The sequence below is a fragment of the Benincasa hispida genome, chromosome 2 (genome assembly GCF_009727055.1).
Source record: "Benincasa hispida cultivar B227 chromosome 2, ASM972705v1, whole genome shotgun sequence".
NCBI lineage: Eukaryota > Viridiplantae > Streptophyta > Magnoliopsida > Cucurbitales > Cucurbitaceae > Benincasa > Benincasa hispida.
In genome coordinates, this window is record NC_052350.1 from 46,601,946 (window position 1) to 46,620,452 (window position 18,507).

The 18,507-nt window shown below is 34.5% G+C and overlaps 1 protein-coding gene across 1 annotated transcript; it reads right to left on the reverse strand.

Moving 5' to 3' along the window:
- Nucleotides 1–503: 503 nt before the first annotated feature.
- On the reverse strand, nucleotides 504–16,676 carry LOC120071373 (tyrosine-specific transport protein). Its single transcript, XM_039023619.1, has 14 exons — nucleotides 16,212–16,676; nucleotides 16,072–16,112; nucleotides 15,516–15,608; nucleotides 9,931–10,005; nucleotides 9,264–9,313; nucleotides 8,043–8,132; nucleotides 7,861–7,917; nucleotides 7,098–7,167; nucleotides 6,525–6,626; nucleotides 6,401–6,453; nucleotides 5,536–5,686; nucleotides 5,361–5,445; nucleotides 981–1,109; nucleotides 504–878 (listed from the first exon to the last, which is right to left on the reverse strand). Exons 1-14 carry the CDS (start codon nucleotides 16,498–16,500, stop codon nucleotides 697–699), a joined length of 1,467 nt encoding a protein of 488 aa, XP_038879547.1. The 5' UTR covers nucleotides 16,501–16,676; the 3' UTR covers nucleotides 504–696.
- Between the last annotated feature and the right edge of the window lie 1,831 nt (nucleotides 16,677–18,507).

Here is an 18,507-nt window from a genome sequence, read left to right on the forward strand (position 1 = left end):
GAATTAACTTCTTTGTCAAACTTTTGTAAAATGCCTCATAAAGACTATTATTTGTTGAGGCAAGGTATAAATTTTAGATTTGTGTAGCTTTTTGGTTTCTAAATATTAAGCTTATAATCATTATCTTTTATAAATGAAGTCTTAATAAACAAAAATATTCGAAAAGATTAATCAAGGTAGACTCAAATACTCATCCATATTAGAACAATGCACACTTGATAATTAGATTTATTACTACTTTCTTCCGTTTGAAAAAACACGTTTGGCAAAAGTCAAAAAGAGTAGGTGGGACATTTTTTTAAAAAAATGTTATTATTTAATGCAAGAATAGCCATGGTTTCCAATAATACACTTTCACATTCTTACGTTTTCTTCATTACATATATAATATACATAAGCAGTTGAAATCACCTTTAAGTTCCAACTGCCCTTTGAACTTTTGAAATTGAAATATTGTATATAAAAAAAAAAAAAAAGCAACGGTGGAATAAAAGAGATTCTTATGAATTAATAATGAATGATTTTCTTTATTATCATTATTATTATTTGAACAGAAATGCGAAGGAAGTTTTTATTACAAATATATTCATGAAATATGAACAACTTGTTTAGATAAACAATTATATTTAATGTTGTGGAGGCCTATGAATTGTGAAGTTGAAGGTAGGTTTGTAAGGAGATGAATAATCCTCAAGTTCATAGATGCCCCAAGTTATCCAACAGTTCTGATAAAATTACCCATCCAGCACCTCCGATCACGAGCGCAAGAGTGAACCTTCCTCCAGGAACCACCTCCGGTAGTTTCACCGATGGGGACGGTTTAGAATACCGGTCTGACCATGACATTGCAGCTGGAATAATTCCAAACAGCAGCAACACTAGAACAGGAATGGCAAAGAATTAGTTTGGTATCTTCATGTCAAAGTTGGAAAACAAAATGATGAGAAGGCCAATTAGATATAGAGATTGTCAATATTTACCTCCATATGTGCCAGCCAAGTCCAATGATTTGAAAAATATTTCTGGGTCAAGCAATGATAGGATAAGTGGTGGAACTAATGTCAAAAGGAATGGCAAAGGTTTGCTCTCTCCACTTGGTAGTTTTAGCACTGGTTGCCCAGAGAAGGTATATATTAGATATCACAAAAACCTCTATTCATGTACAAGGAATTTACAGTGGGAATATATTAGATATCACAAAAACCTCTATTCATGTACAAGGAATTTACAGTGGGAAGTCAAATTTTAAATTATCTTAATTGACATGTACTCTTCTTGAGATCACAAATTCGAATCTCCATATTTTACCACCATCTAATACAGTAAATCAAATTCTTCCAAAGAAACATGTCGCCAATTCCTTCCTTCAAGGTTGGAGGTTTAAATCTTCATACCTCCATTCGTTGTAATAAAAATATACAAAAAAGTCGAGAAAAGCATTAATTACTTTAACTAAAGTGGAAAGAAAAAAAGTTTTAGTTAAGTTAAAAATCACTTCTAGTCCCTAAATTTTCATTGAAGTAACAATTTAGTCCATAAATTTTGATTTGTAATCAATGTACTTTCAATTTTGTAACAATGCTCTTGAACTTAACTATGTAACAATTTAATCCTTACACTTCAAAATTTATAACGAGTTTGTCATTATCATAGAAAATAATGTTGAGATTTAATAAGATTTCTTATATAAATAAATTGATAAATTAATTAAATAGTATTTTTATAAAACCTCATCAAAATTATATATACATGATAAATGCTAAAAAAATTGACATCTAATTATGATGAAATATTTTTATGTTAAGGACTAAATTGTTAACAAATTTGAAAGTACAAAGACTAAATTATTGTTCAAAGATTAAATTGTAGTAAAATTGAAAGTACTTGAATTAAATCGTCACAAATCAAAATTCATGTACTAAATTGTTATTTTCATGAAAATTTAGGACGAAAAGTATTTTCTAAACCTTTTTAGTTAAATACTAATAGTGACATAAAACAAAAATATGTGGAAGGCGTTGAGTTGTCCTTCTAGAATGTGTTTGGGGAGCTGGAATGTAATTAGAATTACTAGAAATTAAAGGAGTGTTGGAAAGCGTGAATAATTGAAGACAGAACGAAAATGAGATTGTGAAGCATGAATACGGTTAAATTGAAAATTATTGGAATGGAATAAGTTTTGTATTACAAATAGGACTCAAAACACTCAATTCAAACCTGAATTTTTTATTATATTACATTACAATCTCATCCGAGTACGGGGCACCAAACAGACCCCTAGTGTAATAACCTACACAAGGCTTCTTAAAGGCCCATTAGGGTTATATATATATTTTATTTAAAAGGTTCCCACTAGGGTTATATATATATATTTTATTTCAAAATTTCAATCTGGCTGATTCTTGATTTGATAACGCAATTTACGAGTTGTTCTTGGTTCTTCTTCAGCCTCAATGTTCTGATCTTCTGTGTCTGTCATCATTCTAAGAGGAGGAACAAAAAATCGCCAGGAAAGAGAAAAGAAAGCTATATTTCTCCTCAATCAACTCAGAAAATGACTTCTCAACTCCAATAATTGGTATCAACCATTGTTGGTGGAATCACACAGTCAAATCAATAAGTTGGTTATATCATATCTACTTGGATTAGCCATGGAATTGGACTCAAGTTGGATGGTAAGTTTGGATGGCTCATCAAATTGGCAGATATGGAAAACAAGAATGGAAGATCTTTACTGTAACGACCTACATGCTCCTATTGATGGTGAGTCAAACAAACCAGAACACATGAGTAAAGAAGATTGGGACTTATTGAATAGACGAGCAGTTGCGTATATTCGTTTAAGGGTAGATGACAGTTTGTACCGGTACATCTCAGATGAGATGTCGGCATATTCGTTATGGAAGAAATTAGAAGAATTGTTCAAGAGAAACACGAATGAGAACAACCTTTTCTTGGTAAAAAATGCTTATCAACCTGAAATATGAGGGTACTTCAATTTCCAGTCATTTGAGTGAGATACAAAGCATAATGAATCAGCTATCATCATTGGAGATAGTTTTAGATGATGAGTTGCAAGCTTTGCTACTTCTTAGTTCTTTGCCAGATGATTGGGTAAGGCTAGTAGAATCGTTAAGTAATAACAATTCTAGCGAGAAGTTGAGTATAGATAAGATCAGGAGTAGTTTGTTAAATGAAGAATTAATGAGGATGGCATTGGGTTCTTTAGCTATATAGTCGATGCTTTGGCCACGAAAAATCGAGGTTGGAGTCGAAAGGGGAATGGTGATTGTGGCGAATCGCCAAGGGAAACCAGGAGAGAAATTCAATGTTATTATTGCAAGAAGATGGGACACAAGAAAGTTGAATCTAGAAAATGGAAAAAGGTGCAAGAAAATTAGAATGTGGAACAAGGAGACTAAAAGAGAAGTTTTTGTCTTCTTTGTGGATTTCTAAAGATATCGTTTTGGTCCTTTTGTGGAAGCTAATGGCATTTCTGGTGGTTTGTCATCTCTTTGGGTTGAAAGGAAGCTTTTAATTCATCTCGAGGTTGAAGATTCACTTAAACCAAATTAATTGAATTGATCCTTTTGTGGAAGAATCGAGGTGGAAGATTTGTCGGTTTTAGTAGATTTCTCTTTTGGGATGTGATGAGAGTGCTATGGGTGTGTCAACCTAGTTGAGATTTCCAGGTGCACCTATTAATTCCTAGTCTTATTGGATATTTGTCTCTTTTATTAGTTATACTGCACTGTAATTCAAGCATTAGTCTCTTTTCATTTCATCAATGGAAAGTGTTATTTCCGTTTTAAAAAAATGAAAAGAAAAACAATCATTTTTTTTATCCGTTTGGGGTGTTGATCTTGGGGTTTTATTAAGCAAATCATAGCTTCGTTAGCAGAGTGGAGTTGGAGATTGGAGTTCTCAGGTTCTTTTTTCGAGTAACTCGTTTAGGCATCAGGTGGCATCTCTCGACTCTTCCTATGGAGTTTTAGCTTTTAAAGCTGTGTGGAATTTTTGTGCTTTCCAAAAAGATTTATCGAATTATTTGGGTTGAGTTTTTTGCAGTGATCATTTGCCCAAAAATCATCGAAGGAAGTTTCTAAGTCATTCATTACTGCCCTCAGTTTGTCTTCTTTGTTTTGATGGTTTTTGAAGATTTTCATATTTTCTCTGGATGTTGTTATTCGTCGGTTTGTTGGAGGAAGCTTGTTTCTTCATTGGATTGGAGCTTAGTCATTTAATATTTAATGGACCCCTCATTAAAATTCAGGCTATTGCGGTGGAAGCTCTTTTTTTCATAAATTTGATTTGGGAGAATTCAGTGTATATTTCAAGACAAAGCCACTTCCTTATTCTAATCGTTTTGAGTTTGCTCGAGTTAAAGCTTATCACGTTGTTCTCTATCTAAGCACTTTGCTAATATCCATCTTGAGATATTTATTCAACTGGATTGTTTTTAATTATTCTTCAGAGCTTTAGTCTCTATTTTGTAGTTTGGTTCTATTGTATTGGCAAGTTTGAAGTTTTTATCTTGTTTCCTCCCATGTACTTTGAACACTAGACTCGTTCATTATTTCAATAAAAAGTCTTGTTTCAATTTTTCAAAAAAAGAAATGCGGAACAAGAGAGTTTTCATAGAAAAAGACACAAAAGATGCTACTCAAAAGATCTTGAGAGAAGGAATATATTTTCAGCAAGCAATGAAAAGCCACTGTGGTTGACAAACCACTCATTTTTTTGCTATGTTGGGGAGAATAGATCATTCTTAACTTTTAAAAATTGAGGTGTTTTCTCCTTTTCTCTCTTTCGTAATTAATTATTATCATCATTATCGTCGTTTTTCTTCTAGAATCTGTTGTAATCCTATTAGTTAATAGTGGAAGGTTTTCAAGGATTGTCCTGTTGTTTTTCCTTCAACGTTGATGAGTTTTCAATGTTTGTTTTTCCTACATATATTGGTTTTCTTTGTATTCTTTGTTATCTTATTGATATTTTTCAAGTGACTATAATCATTAGGCCTGACATTTTGACCCTTCAGTTCCAACAAAAGGATCCTTTCTATTTCTGTATAGATTTACCTATATAGGAGAAAAATTCTAGTATCACAGTATGGGAAATTTTGGTCAAAATTTTCCATACTACCTTCATTCATTGCTTGCTACAAGAGTAGTATTAAAAAATTATGAGGAGTTCATGAAATAAATTAATAAATCATTTAATGACGTGTCAAATAATAAATAAGAGGAGTAGGTATTATGGTGGCACTAGATATTTTTTTGTCATATAAAACACAATTCAACTCGCAATAAAACAAATAAAGTTCTTATTCTAGAAAATTGATGAGAGAAGTCACTTACAGTCAGCAAGAAAATCGGACAATCCTAAAACAAATCCAATGTAGGAAGTTGCAATCGCCAAAAGAGAGAATACTTCTACTATAGGCTGCATAGAAATATAGGTTATAGTTGCTTTAAGTAAGTCGTCCGATGGAAATGCGACGGAGTAAATAAACTAAGCAGTCCAGGAACTTACTCCTACAGCTCCATTTGTTGATCTTAATTGCTGTAAAGGGTCTAATATCTTATCTGATCCCATTTCAAGATTTGAAATAGTCCCCAGAATGACACCATTCCAGACAAGAAATAGAACCAAAGGTATTGCAGTCCCAAGGACGATGGAAGTCCTGAAATATTGTCCAGACAACGATATAGACAACTAGCAATTGTTTTCGATTGAACTTAAGTGAGCATACGACATGGTGAAACAATCAACAAGGGGAACTTCAGCCATTTTTCTGGAGATTGTGTGAAGCATGTGCAGAATAAGCAACTTATGTAAGTAGTTTTAGAATGATACTGTAAAATTAAGGTTTAAATACTCTTTTGGTCCGTGAACTTTTGGTTTTAGTTCATTTTGGTCTCTATACTTTCAAAATATTCATTTGGGTCCCTGTACTTTCAATTTTGGTCCATTTTGGTCCCCTATATTTTTAAAATATTTATTTTGGTCCCTATATTTTCAAAAAATGACCATTTCGATAACTTCATTTTCATTTTTACTTCATTTTTAAGGAATCAAAATGGTCACTTTTTTAGAGTTCAAGGACCAAATGAACCAAAGTTAGGACTAAAATGAACATTTTGAAGGACCAAAATGAACCAAAGTTAAAAATGTAGAGACCAAAATAAATGAAAGCCAAAAGTACATGGACCAAAGTAGTATTTAAACCTAAAATTGATAATAAAATGCAGTGAACCAAACAAAGAACAAATGGAATTACAAATTCTTTTGAATCTTTTCTTCTAGGCATGTCAAAAAAAGAGGTGGTTTCATAATTTATACTTTATATATTCAATTTCCAAAAGTTGTCAAACATGGAAAAGGAAATGTTTGTCACCTTACTTTTGTCAGGTTTCCTTCTAGATTCGTACAGAGTACTGGCACCACATTCTGGGAAATGAATCACATCATGTAATATAATTCACATAACAATTTTGAAATATAGTAGCGTGGGAATTTACCTGGTAAACAAATGAAAGGGCAATTATAGGTATACTCATAGGAACAGCTTCGAAATTAGCTTTAACAAGAGCATCCCAGTGCAGACCTCCACTTGCGACTGCCTAATAACGAAATTTGATATTTGTGCATGAAAAATCGACAAAAAAGCATTTCAATATCCATAACATCAAATAGAGATATTTGATTGACTGCAACAGTAGACTCATAATTAGCCCCAGCACTAGTAAACTAGTAAAATATTGAGAGAAACGGACCTATGTAAAACAAGCAAAGGAGTAAAATTCAATGCTCTTCCAAGTTAATAGTGCGTTTATATGTTCGGCTAGAAAACTAAGCTTCATTTCAAAATGTTCAAACAATAAACGTCAAATGAAGTTTATCTGCTTGAGGGGATATTTTGAGTAAACTATGCTCTCAGACCTCAACATTATCGGTAACATTCAAGAAAATATGGTTAGCTACTACATCAACTCGTGCATCGGTCCCAAATACAACATGAGGTCACTTGCTAGTTGCTACCTAATAATTAACTTGAAGTATGTGTAATTCCTGAAGTGAAGTGAACATATTACCACAAGACCTGCAAAGGAAACGATGATACCAAGTACTAGGGCTCCGTTGATGGCACCAATAAAGCGTTGGCTGCAATTAAAGACATCTTTGCAGTCAAATCCCAGCAAAGTTGGCTGCAATTATATGTATTTGTATATGTAAATGCACATATATATGAATATGAACCTAAATCAGTATTCGGAATAGATTCCTTGAAATAGATACAAGTGTAGAGTGTTTTTCTTTCTTTCTTCTCCCAAGGAAAAAAAAAAAAAAAAGATACACATACAAAGTTTATTGGGCAATGAACCAGATAACAAGATATTTTGAGTAGTACGAGATATACAAAAAGCTTGCTCTAAGTGAGAATGATTAAAGAAGGGAGATAATTACAAAACTCCTAAGAACAAGGGAGGAAGCAAATTTAACAAAGTTTGAAATCTCTCCAGCACTATCACAATCATCCTCTAATGCCGTAGGCCCGTAACTTTCTTTCTCGAAATGAAAACCATAAGGAAGAACAAAGTGAGGTTTGTATTATCTTCCAAAGGTCTGAACATGTTTCCACCAAAGATAAGCGGGAAAAGGACAGTTCAAGAGAAACAAGTGATATCTTCAGTGTATTTTTTACAGAAGAAGCACCAATTAGGAAGAAGATAATAGCCAGATGAATAGTTTGCACCTTGTCATTAGTATTAAGGCCAAAAACAAAGTCACCCAAAGGAAAACCTCAATCTTTTTAGATAAAATGATTCAAGTACAGTTAGAGAACGAAGTACAAACCTTCCAAAGTAGCATACACCTCCAAATATCAAAGAGAACAATGTTGCACTCTCCCATCTGCAATTACAATGCTGCATCAACACCCAAAAAAAAAAACATTTTTTTTGTATGATTGCATAGATTGGAAAGATATGTAAGTTCTAATACTAGGGATCTATGAAGGTTGGACTCCTTGTTCATACAAGGGAATGCCGAGAAAATTGGTCAAGATGTCTGAAGAACGAGCCACATAAGCAACCAGAAGCGCGTAGTGAATAAGGATGTATGACCAACTGCAAGTTACAAAATATTATTGTCAGAATTGACAGACGTACACTGGAGAAAATGCAGTAGACCCCCTATTGGATAAAAGGATTGAGAAGTACAGTGACAAATGGTTTATCACATCATTCCACAAGCAGCCACATGCTTAAATTTTTTTTAATCCTGATCCTTTCCATTGAATATCATATAATGGGACTCTCAATGACACAAGTATAACTCACAAGAAATGTGACTCTGTCTACCATGATTAGTCTACTTAAGATTCCGTTTGGTAACCATTCGGTTTTTTGTTTTCATTTTTGAAAATTAAGCCTATTTCATCTATATTTCTTATAATAATATGCGTCTTTCTTAAGTACAATGGTTGAATTCATAGCCAAATTCCAAAAACAAAAACAACTTTTTGAAAGCTACTTTGTTTAGTTCTCACAATTTGGCTTAATTTTTTAAACCAACAAATGAAGAAATTTGGAGATGGGAATAGTGTCCATATGCTTAATTTTAGAAAAACAAAAATAAAAAATAAAATGGTTACCAAATAGGGCCTTAGTTTTTTGTTTTTGATTTTTGATGATAAAGGCTATAAACAAGTAATCTATTGGTTTCTATGGTTTGTTGTCTACATCTTTGGAGTGTTTCCAAAATCAAAACCAAAATTTAAAAACTAAAAAAAGTAGTTTTCAGAAAACTTGTTTTTGTTTTTGGAAATTGGCTAAGAACTCAAATGCTTACATAGGAAATATGACAATCATGAGTGAGAAATTGTGTGAAAATAATCACAATTTTCAAAAACCAAAAACCAAAAGTAAAATGGTTACCAAACAGAGCCTAAATTATTTATTTTTCTTCAATACCGCCTAAGAGTTTGGTGTTACTGCCTTGTCATAAGTCTAATGCCAGCACACCTTTTATCCAACCATAAGCAATATATAATAAAATGATGAATAACTCTTTTAGTATTATTTGCTTGTTATTTTTATGGTAAAAGAGATAAAGAAACATTCACGTGCCCAATACAAATTTCAAATTGAACAATAATACATCCATCATCATCATGTAAGGCATCAAGTTGATACTGATAGTAAAATTGAAATTTCTATTTTGGAGGAGAGAGAGAGACGGGGGGGAGAACAGCCTACCAAGAAACTTGAACTCCAACTGTCCCAAGAGTTCTCATGGCCATCGATACCTGAAACATTACAACTCAAACTCTAGGCTTATCACATGCTAAATATGCTGCAATCGGAAAATATGAAATTAATGGTCGGCAACAAATTGATGAACAAGCATAAAGAATGAACTTGGAAAACTGGAGAATGGAATGCATTCACAAAAGTAACTTACTATATCAATTAATGGAATGCATTCCAACCAGTTTCTTCTTTTATAGTTCATGCGTTAAACTTTAATGTGCCGCTTCTCTCTTCATTCCAGTATAGAAATTGAAAGGAAAATTATTCAAAATTCAAAATAACTTCTACATCACAGTTCCAGAACTTACTTTTCTTAATGCAAGAAACTTTAGCATGCTCATTTTTCTGTAGGTTTGCTTGCGATATTTTCCTTTTTTCCATTTTCTAGAAGTTGTATAACTACTTTATAATTGAAGATGATTTCCAATCAGAACTATGATTAATGATTCAATCTCACAACATGGGAATAAATCTCATAACTTTTTGATTATGATATATATGTTTTTTTCACAATGCTCAAGTTGAACGACAAGCATCCAGAATATGTATCTATCCTTGCAAAAACTAACATTTTCATTTCACCCTAGAATTTTAGAAACAAAAAAGAGTTTACCAGAGACACGCCACCAGAACCCAGTTCACACATGGTATTCACATTCACTTCAGCAATTAGCAGTCCTGTCACAACCTGCATGGTTTAGTTTTGTAACTAACTAACTATAAAAAATAAAAATAAAAATAATAAAATAATAAAAAAAAAGGATTAAAGGTGCCCATCCAGAACAAATTAGTGAAACTGCATTTGATAATTGGACGACAGCCACTCAGGAAAAATTTGAGTAACACACAAACGAAATTTGAAAGAAACCTCAACAAGTCAAAGTAGGTTTAATATTTGCATCGAACACTTGTTAAGTATACTAAATAGACACATACATAACAAAAATAAGAAATTTTGCGAACAAAACATATAAATGCATAACTCATTGACTTTAAACTTCCTTCTTATACAAAAATGATATATACTTATAAAAATGTATATATTAAACTACATTTAATGTAATAATTAGACATACAATATTATTCAAGATAGAAAGAAATGATATAACCGCACAACCACATTCTGACTGCATTCTATTGCAAATTTGAACTCTAATGTAATAATAAAAAATAGATAAATGTTGAAATTAGGGTTTTGCACTCTAGGGGCAATTTTGTCTTTTTCATTGTACCCTAGGGTTTCCCTGTTCTCTATTTAAGCTATTGGTCTGTTGTATTTCTTTGTATCAGTTTTCTAATAAGAATCCCCTTATCCCGTGATTTTTCTCTCTAATTAGGGTTTTCCACGTAAATTCTTGGTGTGTTATTTTCTTTTCCCTACTTTATTTTTCATCATGGTATCCGAGCATGGAGACAAAACCCTGGCCACCATTGAGGAAAATCCAACAAGAGAATCTCAAACCAATAACCAAGATATAACCAGTATTATCCAAAAAGCCATTGACAGGTACTTCTAAACCCTTCTTCCCCACTTTCGTGAAGACCAGCTGTCACCACCCTATCCACCGCCAGCTATCTCCTTCGCAGACCCAACAACCCACCGCCAGACCCAACAACCGGCGACCAGCGATCCAACCACTACCCATCCAATCCAGCCGCACGCAGATGAAGATGGCCATCCAGTTCGGACGCGCGCAGACAAGGGTGACCAGAGACCGACCACTCGAAACTTGTCCGGCCGATCTCAGACGCTGCCGACCGATGCCTTGGAGCCCCGATCTGCTATACCCAGCGGCCAGCACCGATTAGTCTAGATCCATGATGCCCGAGCCCCGATCTACTATACCTAACGCCGATTGGTCTAGATCCGTGATGCCCAGCGCCGATCAATCCAGTTCCCATCCGTTAGGGTTGCCGCCGACCTTCTCCTCTCAAATCGATGCCTCATCTCAATCTCTGCCGCACCAAAGGACAGATGGAAGAAGTATGGGTATTTTCCAGCTGGGTATGAGCAACCGAATGGGGCAGTTTTCGCCGATCATGGATGAGTTTGGAAGGGGTGAGTCTTCATCATACCACCAGGACCAAGAAAATATAATCCAAGATCAAGTTACAATTGCAGATTAAATGATAGAACGAGATGTTTCAGCAATAGCTTGCTGCTATTGGGGAAGCCCTGGGATCGACATCCAAGATCCAACCAAATCTAAATCCATACCCTGAAAACTCGGTAACTTCGTTCCCTACTTACCCCTCAAATTTATGTTCTGGAACTACTACTACAGTGGGTGTAAGTGCAATCGCCCATACAGGTACTTTTCACTCCTTTGGCCTTGTGACCCCTCAAATTTTTGTTCTGGAACTACTACTACAGTGGGTGTAAGTGTAATTGCCCATACAGGTACTTTTCACTCCTTTGGCCTTGTGAGTATAACTGGTAATAAACCGTGGATATTAGACTCAGGAGCTACAGATCATTTAACTGGCTCTTCTGATCAATTTTTATCTTATCAGTCTGGTGCTGGAAATGAAAGAATCAGAATTGCAGATGGGTCCTTTGCCCCCGTTGCTGGAAAAGGACGGGTGTCACCCTTTGCCGGCTTAATACTCCAAAATGTGTTGCATGTGCCAAAAGTGTCTTACAATCTGTTATCTGTTAGTAAACTTACAAGAGATTTGAAGTGTCGTGTTATCTTCTCACCTGATGATGTTGTTCTTCAGGATCTAAACTCGGAGATGACGATTGGTACTGCCCGGCATGACAGGGGACTCTATTTCCTCACTGAAGAAGCTTCCTTTAGAATATGTGATAGGACTAGTTTGTTTTCTTCCCATTTTTCTATTTCTATTTCTGAAACTGATTATATGTTATGGCATTATCGCCTTGGCCATCCTAATTTCCAGTGTATGAATTATTTGTTTCCTCGTCTTTTTCGCAACATTAATATTTCTAAATTGAAATGTGATGTGTGTCCAGACCAAACAGCCTCGTGTTTCTTTCTCTTCTCAGCCCTATAAGCCCTCTAAACTGTTTACTCTGTTCCATAGCAATGTTTGGGGTCCTTCACCAGTCACTACCATAAATGGGAAGCGTTGGTTTGTAACCTTTATTGACGATTATACTCGACTAACCTGGGTTTTCCTTCTAACAGATAAATCAAAAGTCACTTCAGTTTTCCAACAATTTTACAATTCTATAAAAACCCAGTTCAACACTAAAATCGCTATTCTCAGGAATGATAATGGTCGAGAATACCTTAGTAACGCCTTACGCAAATTCCTTGTCTCCAAAGGTGTTGTCCATCAGAGTTCTTGTGCGTACACTCCTCAACAAAATAGAGTGGCCAAACGAAAAAACCGTCACTTCGTTGAAGTTACCCGCTCTCTTATGTTGTCAACTTCTCTTCCCTCTTATTTGTGGGGTGATGCTATCCTGACAGCAGCCCATCTAATAAACCGCATACCATCCCGGGTCCTAAAATTCCAAACCCCCTTAGACTTCTTCAAAGAGTCTTACCCAAATTCCAGACTTCTTTCTGATGTATCCCTTCGTGTCGTTGGCTGTGTGGTGTTCGTCCATACACACGGACCTAACCGTACCAAGTTTACCCCTCGGGCACAAAAATGCGTTTTTGTAGGGTACCCTCTACATCAGCATGGGTATAAATGTTATCACCCTCCTTCCAAAAAATACTTTGTCTCTATGGATGTGACATTCTTTGAAGATCATCCATTCTTTCCCAATGGTTCTCTTCAGGGGAGCATTCCATTGAAGAAACCAATTGGGGTCCCAGCCTTTCTGCCTTACCTGAACCTGAACCCATCCTTGATGTCAGTATCATTACCAACGCACCTATCCTCCCAACCAATTAAGTCCCTTGGATCACATACTATAGAAAGAATCTCAGAAAGGAAATAACGCCGCCTGTTATCTCTCCGGCTCTAGTTCATGAGTCTGAATAGAGATCAATTCCAAGTACTAGTAGTCTTATCCCTGATCATGATAATAAATGTGATAAAACTGATGCTTGTGTTGAAAATGTTGAAAGCAAAAGCAGGGAAGATAATGACAGCAAAGATGTGATTGAGGTCGATGATGGTGCAGAGACAGATGATTGTGTGACTCTTGAGGACATGGTAGAACCTGGAAAAGAAGCATCTCTCATTCCCGCTGAAAAAAATGTTGAGAGTGGGAAAATAACAGAACCGGAGGGAGAATGCAGTATGTCAAAAGAAAGTTAAGATAGAGATGAATCCCTTGATCTTCCGATTGCCCTAAGGAAAGGTATGAGATCATGTACTAAATATCCGTTGCAGAGTTATTTGTCCTATAGTAATTTATCTCCTGAGTTCAAGGCCCTCACTACAAACCTAGACACAATGGTGATACCAAACAGTATACACACAGCGTTGGAAAGTCCTGAATGGAAAGCCGCAGTTACGAAATAAATGAGAGCTCTCGAGAAAAATCATACGTGGGATTAAGTCAATCTTCCAAATGGTCATAAAGCAGTCGGATGTAAATGGGTGTTCACAATAAAGTATAGGCCCAATGGAACTGTTGACAGATACAAAGCCAGATTAGTTGCCAGGGGGTTTACTCAGATTTTGGGGTTGATTATTCCGAGACCTTTTCGCCAGTTGCAAAGCTAAACACAGTTCGGGTCCTCCTTTTTGTTGCAGTTAATAAGGATTGGCCCCTTCACCAGCTTGATGTAAAGAATGTCTTTCTCAATGGAGAACTGGAGGAAGAAGTCTATATGAGTCCTCTCCCAGGATTTGAGAAACGGTTTAATCACCGAGTTTGCAGATTGAGAAAGTCTTTATATGGGCTAAATCAGTCACCAAGGGCTTGGTTTGGCAGATTTACTATGTTTGTAAAGTCGCAAGGATATAAACAGGGTCATTCTGATCATACTCTGTTTACTAAAAGGTCTGAATCCGGGAAAATTGCAGTTTTGATTGTCTATGTTGATGACATTGTTATTTCAGGCAATGATATCTCAGAGATTACCGATTGAAGGCAAAGATGTCTGAGGAATTCGAACTCAAGGACCTTGGAAAACTAAGATACTTCCTTGGAATGGAAGTAGCTCGATCAAGAGAAGGAATTTCAATTTCCCAACAAAAGTATACTCTGGACTTGCTTAAGGAAACAAGTATGACGGGGTGCAAACCAATCGATACCCCTATAGAAGCAAATACAAAGTTAAGTAATATGAGTGAAAGTGTTTCAGTGAGCAAAGAAAGATATCAGCGACTTGTTGGGAAATTAATATATCTCTCTCATACTAGACCCAGCATCTCTTATGCAGTGAGTATGGTAAGTCAATTCATGCAGTCTCCATACAAAGAACACATGAGGGCAATAGAGTACATTTTGAGATATCTGAAAACCTCTCCAGGGAAAGGCTTGATGTTCAGGAAAACTGAAAAACGATGCATCGAAGCTTACACCGATGCTGATTGAGCAGGATCTGTAGTAGATAGAAAATCAACATCAAGGTATTGTACCTTTGTGTGAGGCAACCTTGTTACATGGAGAAGCAAAAAGCAAGGTGTCGTTGCCAGAAGTAGTGCCGAGGCCGAATACAGAGCTATAAGTCTGGGAATCTGTGAAGAGATCTAGCTTGAAAAAGTTTTGAAAGACCTTGATCAAGAGCATACCGGTCCAATGAAACTCTACTGTGATAATAAAGCAGCCATAAGCATAGCAAATAATCCTGTTCAACATGACAGAACAAAGCATGTGGTTGACCGACATTTTATCAAGAAAAGACTTGATAGTGGCAACATTTGTGTTCCTTATATTCCTTCCAATCAACAAATTGCAGATGTCCTAACAAAGGGACTACCCAGACAGTTGTTTGACGCATGTGTGAGCAAGTTGGGTCTTATTGACATCTACGCCCCAACTTGAGGGGAGTGTTGAAATTAGGGTTTTGCACTCTAGGGACAATTTTGTCTTTTTCATTGTACCCTAGGATTTCCCTTTCTCTATTTATGTTGTTGGTCTGTTGTATTTCTTTATATCAGTTTTCTAATAAGAATTCCCTTATCCCGTGGTGGTTTTTCTCCCTAATTAGGGTTTTCCACATAAATTCTTGGTGTGCTATTTTCTTTTCCCTACCTTATTTTTCATCCGTAAATATAACAAAAGGAAATAAATAAATGTACAAGGTACTGCTATTGTCTTACCATGTAGGCCCAACAACATATGCACGTAATAGCTGAGGCTAGAAATCCGGATTCTTGAGTTACTGCAGGAATGGCGAGGATCCCAGCACCAATCTGTAGACAACAACATATCTTTTTACAATTTCAAAAAATGCTCGATAGAAATGTACAGGATAGGACTATTAAGAGTAGTGCCCATGATATGGTTTCATTCAACAAGTGGGATTGGGGAATTTGAACCTTTGATCTCTTGATTGAGGACATATGTCTTTAATTAGTTGAGCTATGTTCAAGTTATTGTTTCCATTAGAACATAAAAGTTATAAAGAAATAAATAATGTTATGTAGAGAATTTATAATTGGAAGTAATAAACATTAGTCCATTTACAACTTATCATCATATATTTTTGTCGTTTATAGTTGATGAAAACATTTTGTAACCTTAGCCCTCAGTTTTTAAGAAGAAATTTTAAATTCATTTAGCTTTATGTCAAAATACGATTATTAATTCTAATGAAATATGTGAGACGTAAACAAGAAGGGAAATGGAAAGAACATTAAAGGATGAGATGCTTACAGTAGTCCCAGCCACAAGGAAAATCGCGCTGGATAAACTTCCTGCCGCGCCAGAAATCAAAGACAAACATAATTGAAGAATTAGTTTTCAACATCCAATGGAAACGCCAATCAAAAAATCAGCAGGGACCGGAAAATCACCAGGTTCTCGCTTGAACGTAACTTGATTAAGGTTGGAGAACAGCCGCTCCAGCACGTACTCTTCTGATGCCTCTACCTTATCGATTTCCTTCTCTTGTCCAGACGCAAAAGATTCCACCGGCCTCCGCGAGAAGCAGGTGGAAACAGGACGAAGAACCGTGAGAGGACGCTGCCGAAATGACTTGATAGTAGACCACAGGCAAGTCACATTCTGATGGGGCAAAACGATGCTTCTTCTTTTCGATTGAATTGCAGGAAATGGAAGTCGGAGATAGGAAGAATTTGACATCTGAAATTGGATCTTCTCTTCCGTCCGACTGGCCGGCGATTTTTGAACTCCGGCGAACAACAAGAAGAGGAGCGACCGTTGAGGGAGAATGTTGAAAAGGAAACCGATTGAGAAAGAGAAGCCATGGCCGGGACTGAAGAGCTTCAAAGAACGTTGGACTCAGAGGATCCACCCAACAGATAACGTGGGACCCAAGGGGTGTTTGGCATTGTATTTTATATTTTTAACTGTATTTTATGTTTTTAGGTTAATTGAGTGTAGCGAATATGTGCGGTATTAAAACTAATGAAAACAATAACACAATTATACCATTTCAGGTTATAAACTTAATTATATTTGTTAAATTTAAAATATAGAATATATTACTATACCATTTCAGGTTATAAACTTAATTATATTTGTTAAATTTAAAATATAGAATATATTATACGATATTACAAAATAATAGTTATATAAAAACTTTAACATAAAACAAGTTTAGAAATTAATTAGTAATGATTATGGTTTATATTAGATCTAGCAGTTGGTGAGTAACTAAATATATTTTCAATCACATTTTAAAATTTTGTTTAAATTGGAATTTAATTTTTAAATCTGCTACCAAACACATGTCTGAAAACATGAAATACAATATTGTTTTCATTAAATATCTTTTTTTTCAAATTTTTGTTTTTAGATTGTCTACCATACAGACCCTTAATTTCTCTATAACTAATTAAAATTTGATTAAAATATTCTTTTCTCTTTTTTTTCTTTTTTAATGTGAGGTGAGGATTTGAGCCTCACCATGAAAATACAATTACTATATCAATTGATTATTATACTCATTTTGGCTTAAATCATTTGATTTTACTTGGTATAATTTCAAATCTTTAATTTTGTTTTCATATTCTTAATAAATTTTAGGAGATGCTTGTGACAATGAGTTAAATTATGAAGCTTGGAATCAGAAACTTATGTTACGGGTGTAAATTTGTAAGATGAAGTTTTTCGAGCAAAATGATGAAAGTGAATAAATGAAATTGTTCGTTCAATAGTCTTTATTATTAAAGTTGGGTTGGTGGGCCAAACATCTCCTTGAGATCAAACTATTATTTTGATATTTATACTTCTATATTTGTTCAATTTTAGTTGTTGGACTTTCAATTATTCAGTTCTAGTCATGAATTTTCAAATTAATTTTTAGAAAGTTGAGTAAATGATAATAATAATTTTCATATGCAATATATATATATATATAATGTATAAATATGTTTTCAAAGTTTATAGTAAAAATGCTAATGGATGATAAGAGGTTTTTTAAAAATTAACAATATGCTAGCATTTGTTACTAAATTTAAGATTTATTGAAAATACATACAAAAATTAAATAGTTGAAACACGTTTTTTAACCAATTTTAAATTGGGGCGATCGGACGAATGTCTGAATTTAAAACACATTTTTTAAAAATATTTAATCCTAAAAAAATATCTAAACATCTAGATTCTTTAAATTTATTTAATTTTAAAATGACAAATGTATCCCTACTGAAATATAAGGTATTTAAAACAAAATCTAATATACTAAAATCAAATATAGTAATCAAATCCAAATTAATAAAGTCAAAACTAAATAACAAAAAAAATAATGGAAATTTTTTTAAAACTCATCTAATTTCTAGCATGCAATTAGGAAAGACATAGTTCGGAAGCTAGATATGAGAAGAAACACGTGATATACATACTCAAATTCAATTTGTCTACTTCATCTTATTCTATACGTCATAACATTAATAGCATTCGAGACAAAAGAAAGAAATTGGAAACTCCTTGTAATGATACTATAAAACAACTTAAAAAATTCATAAGATTTTCTTCGTGAAAATTTTTGTTAGGCATGGTTACCAACTATTTTGTACTAAATAACTAAAATTATCGTCAGATTAAGTTTTACTAAAAAATACACTATACACTACAAAATATTAATATATCTTCCATTTGTTATACGCACATTGTACTTGGTCGTGC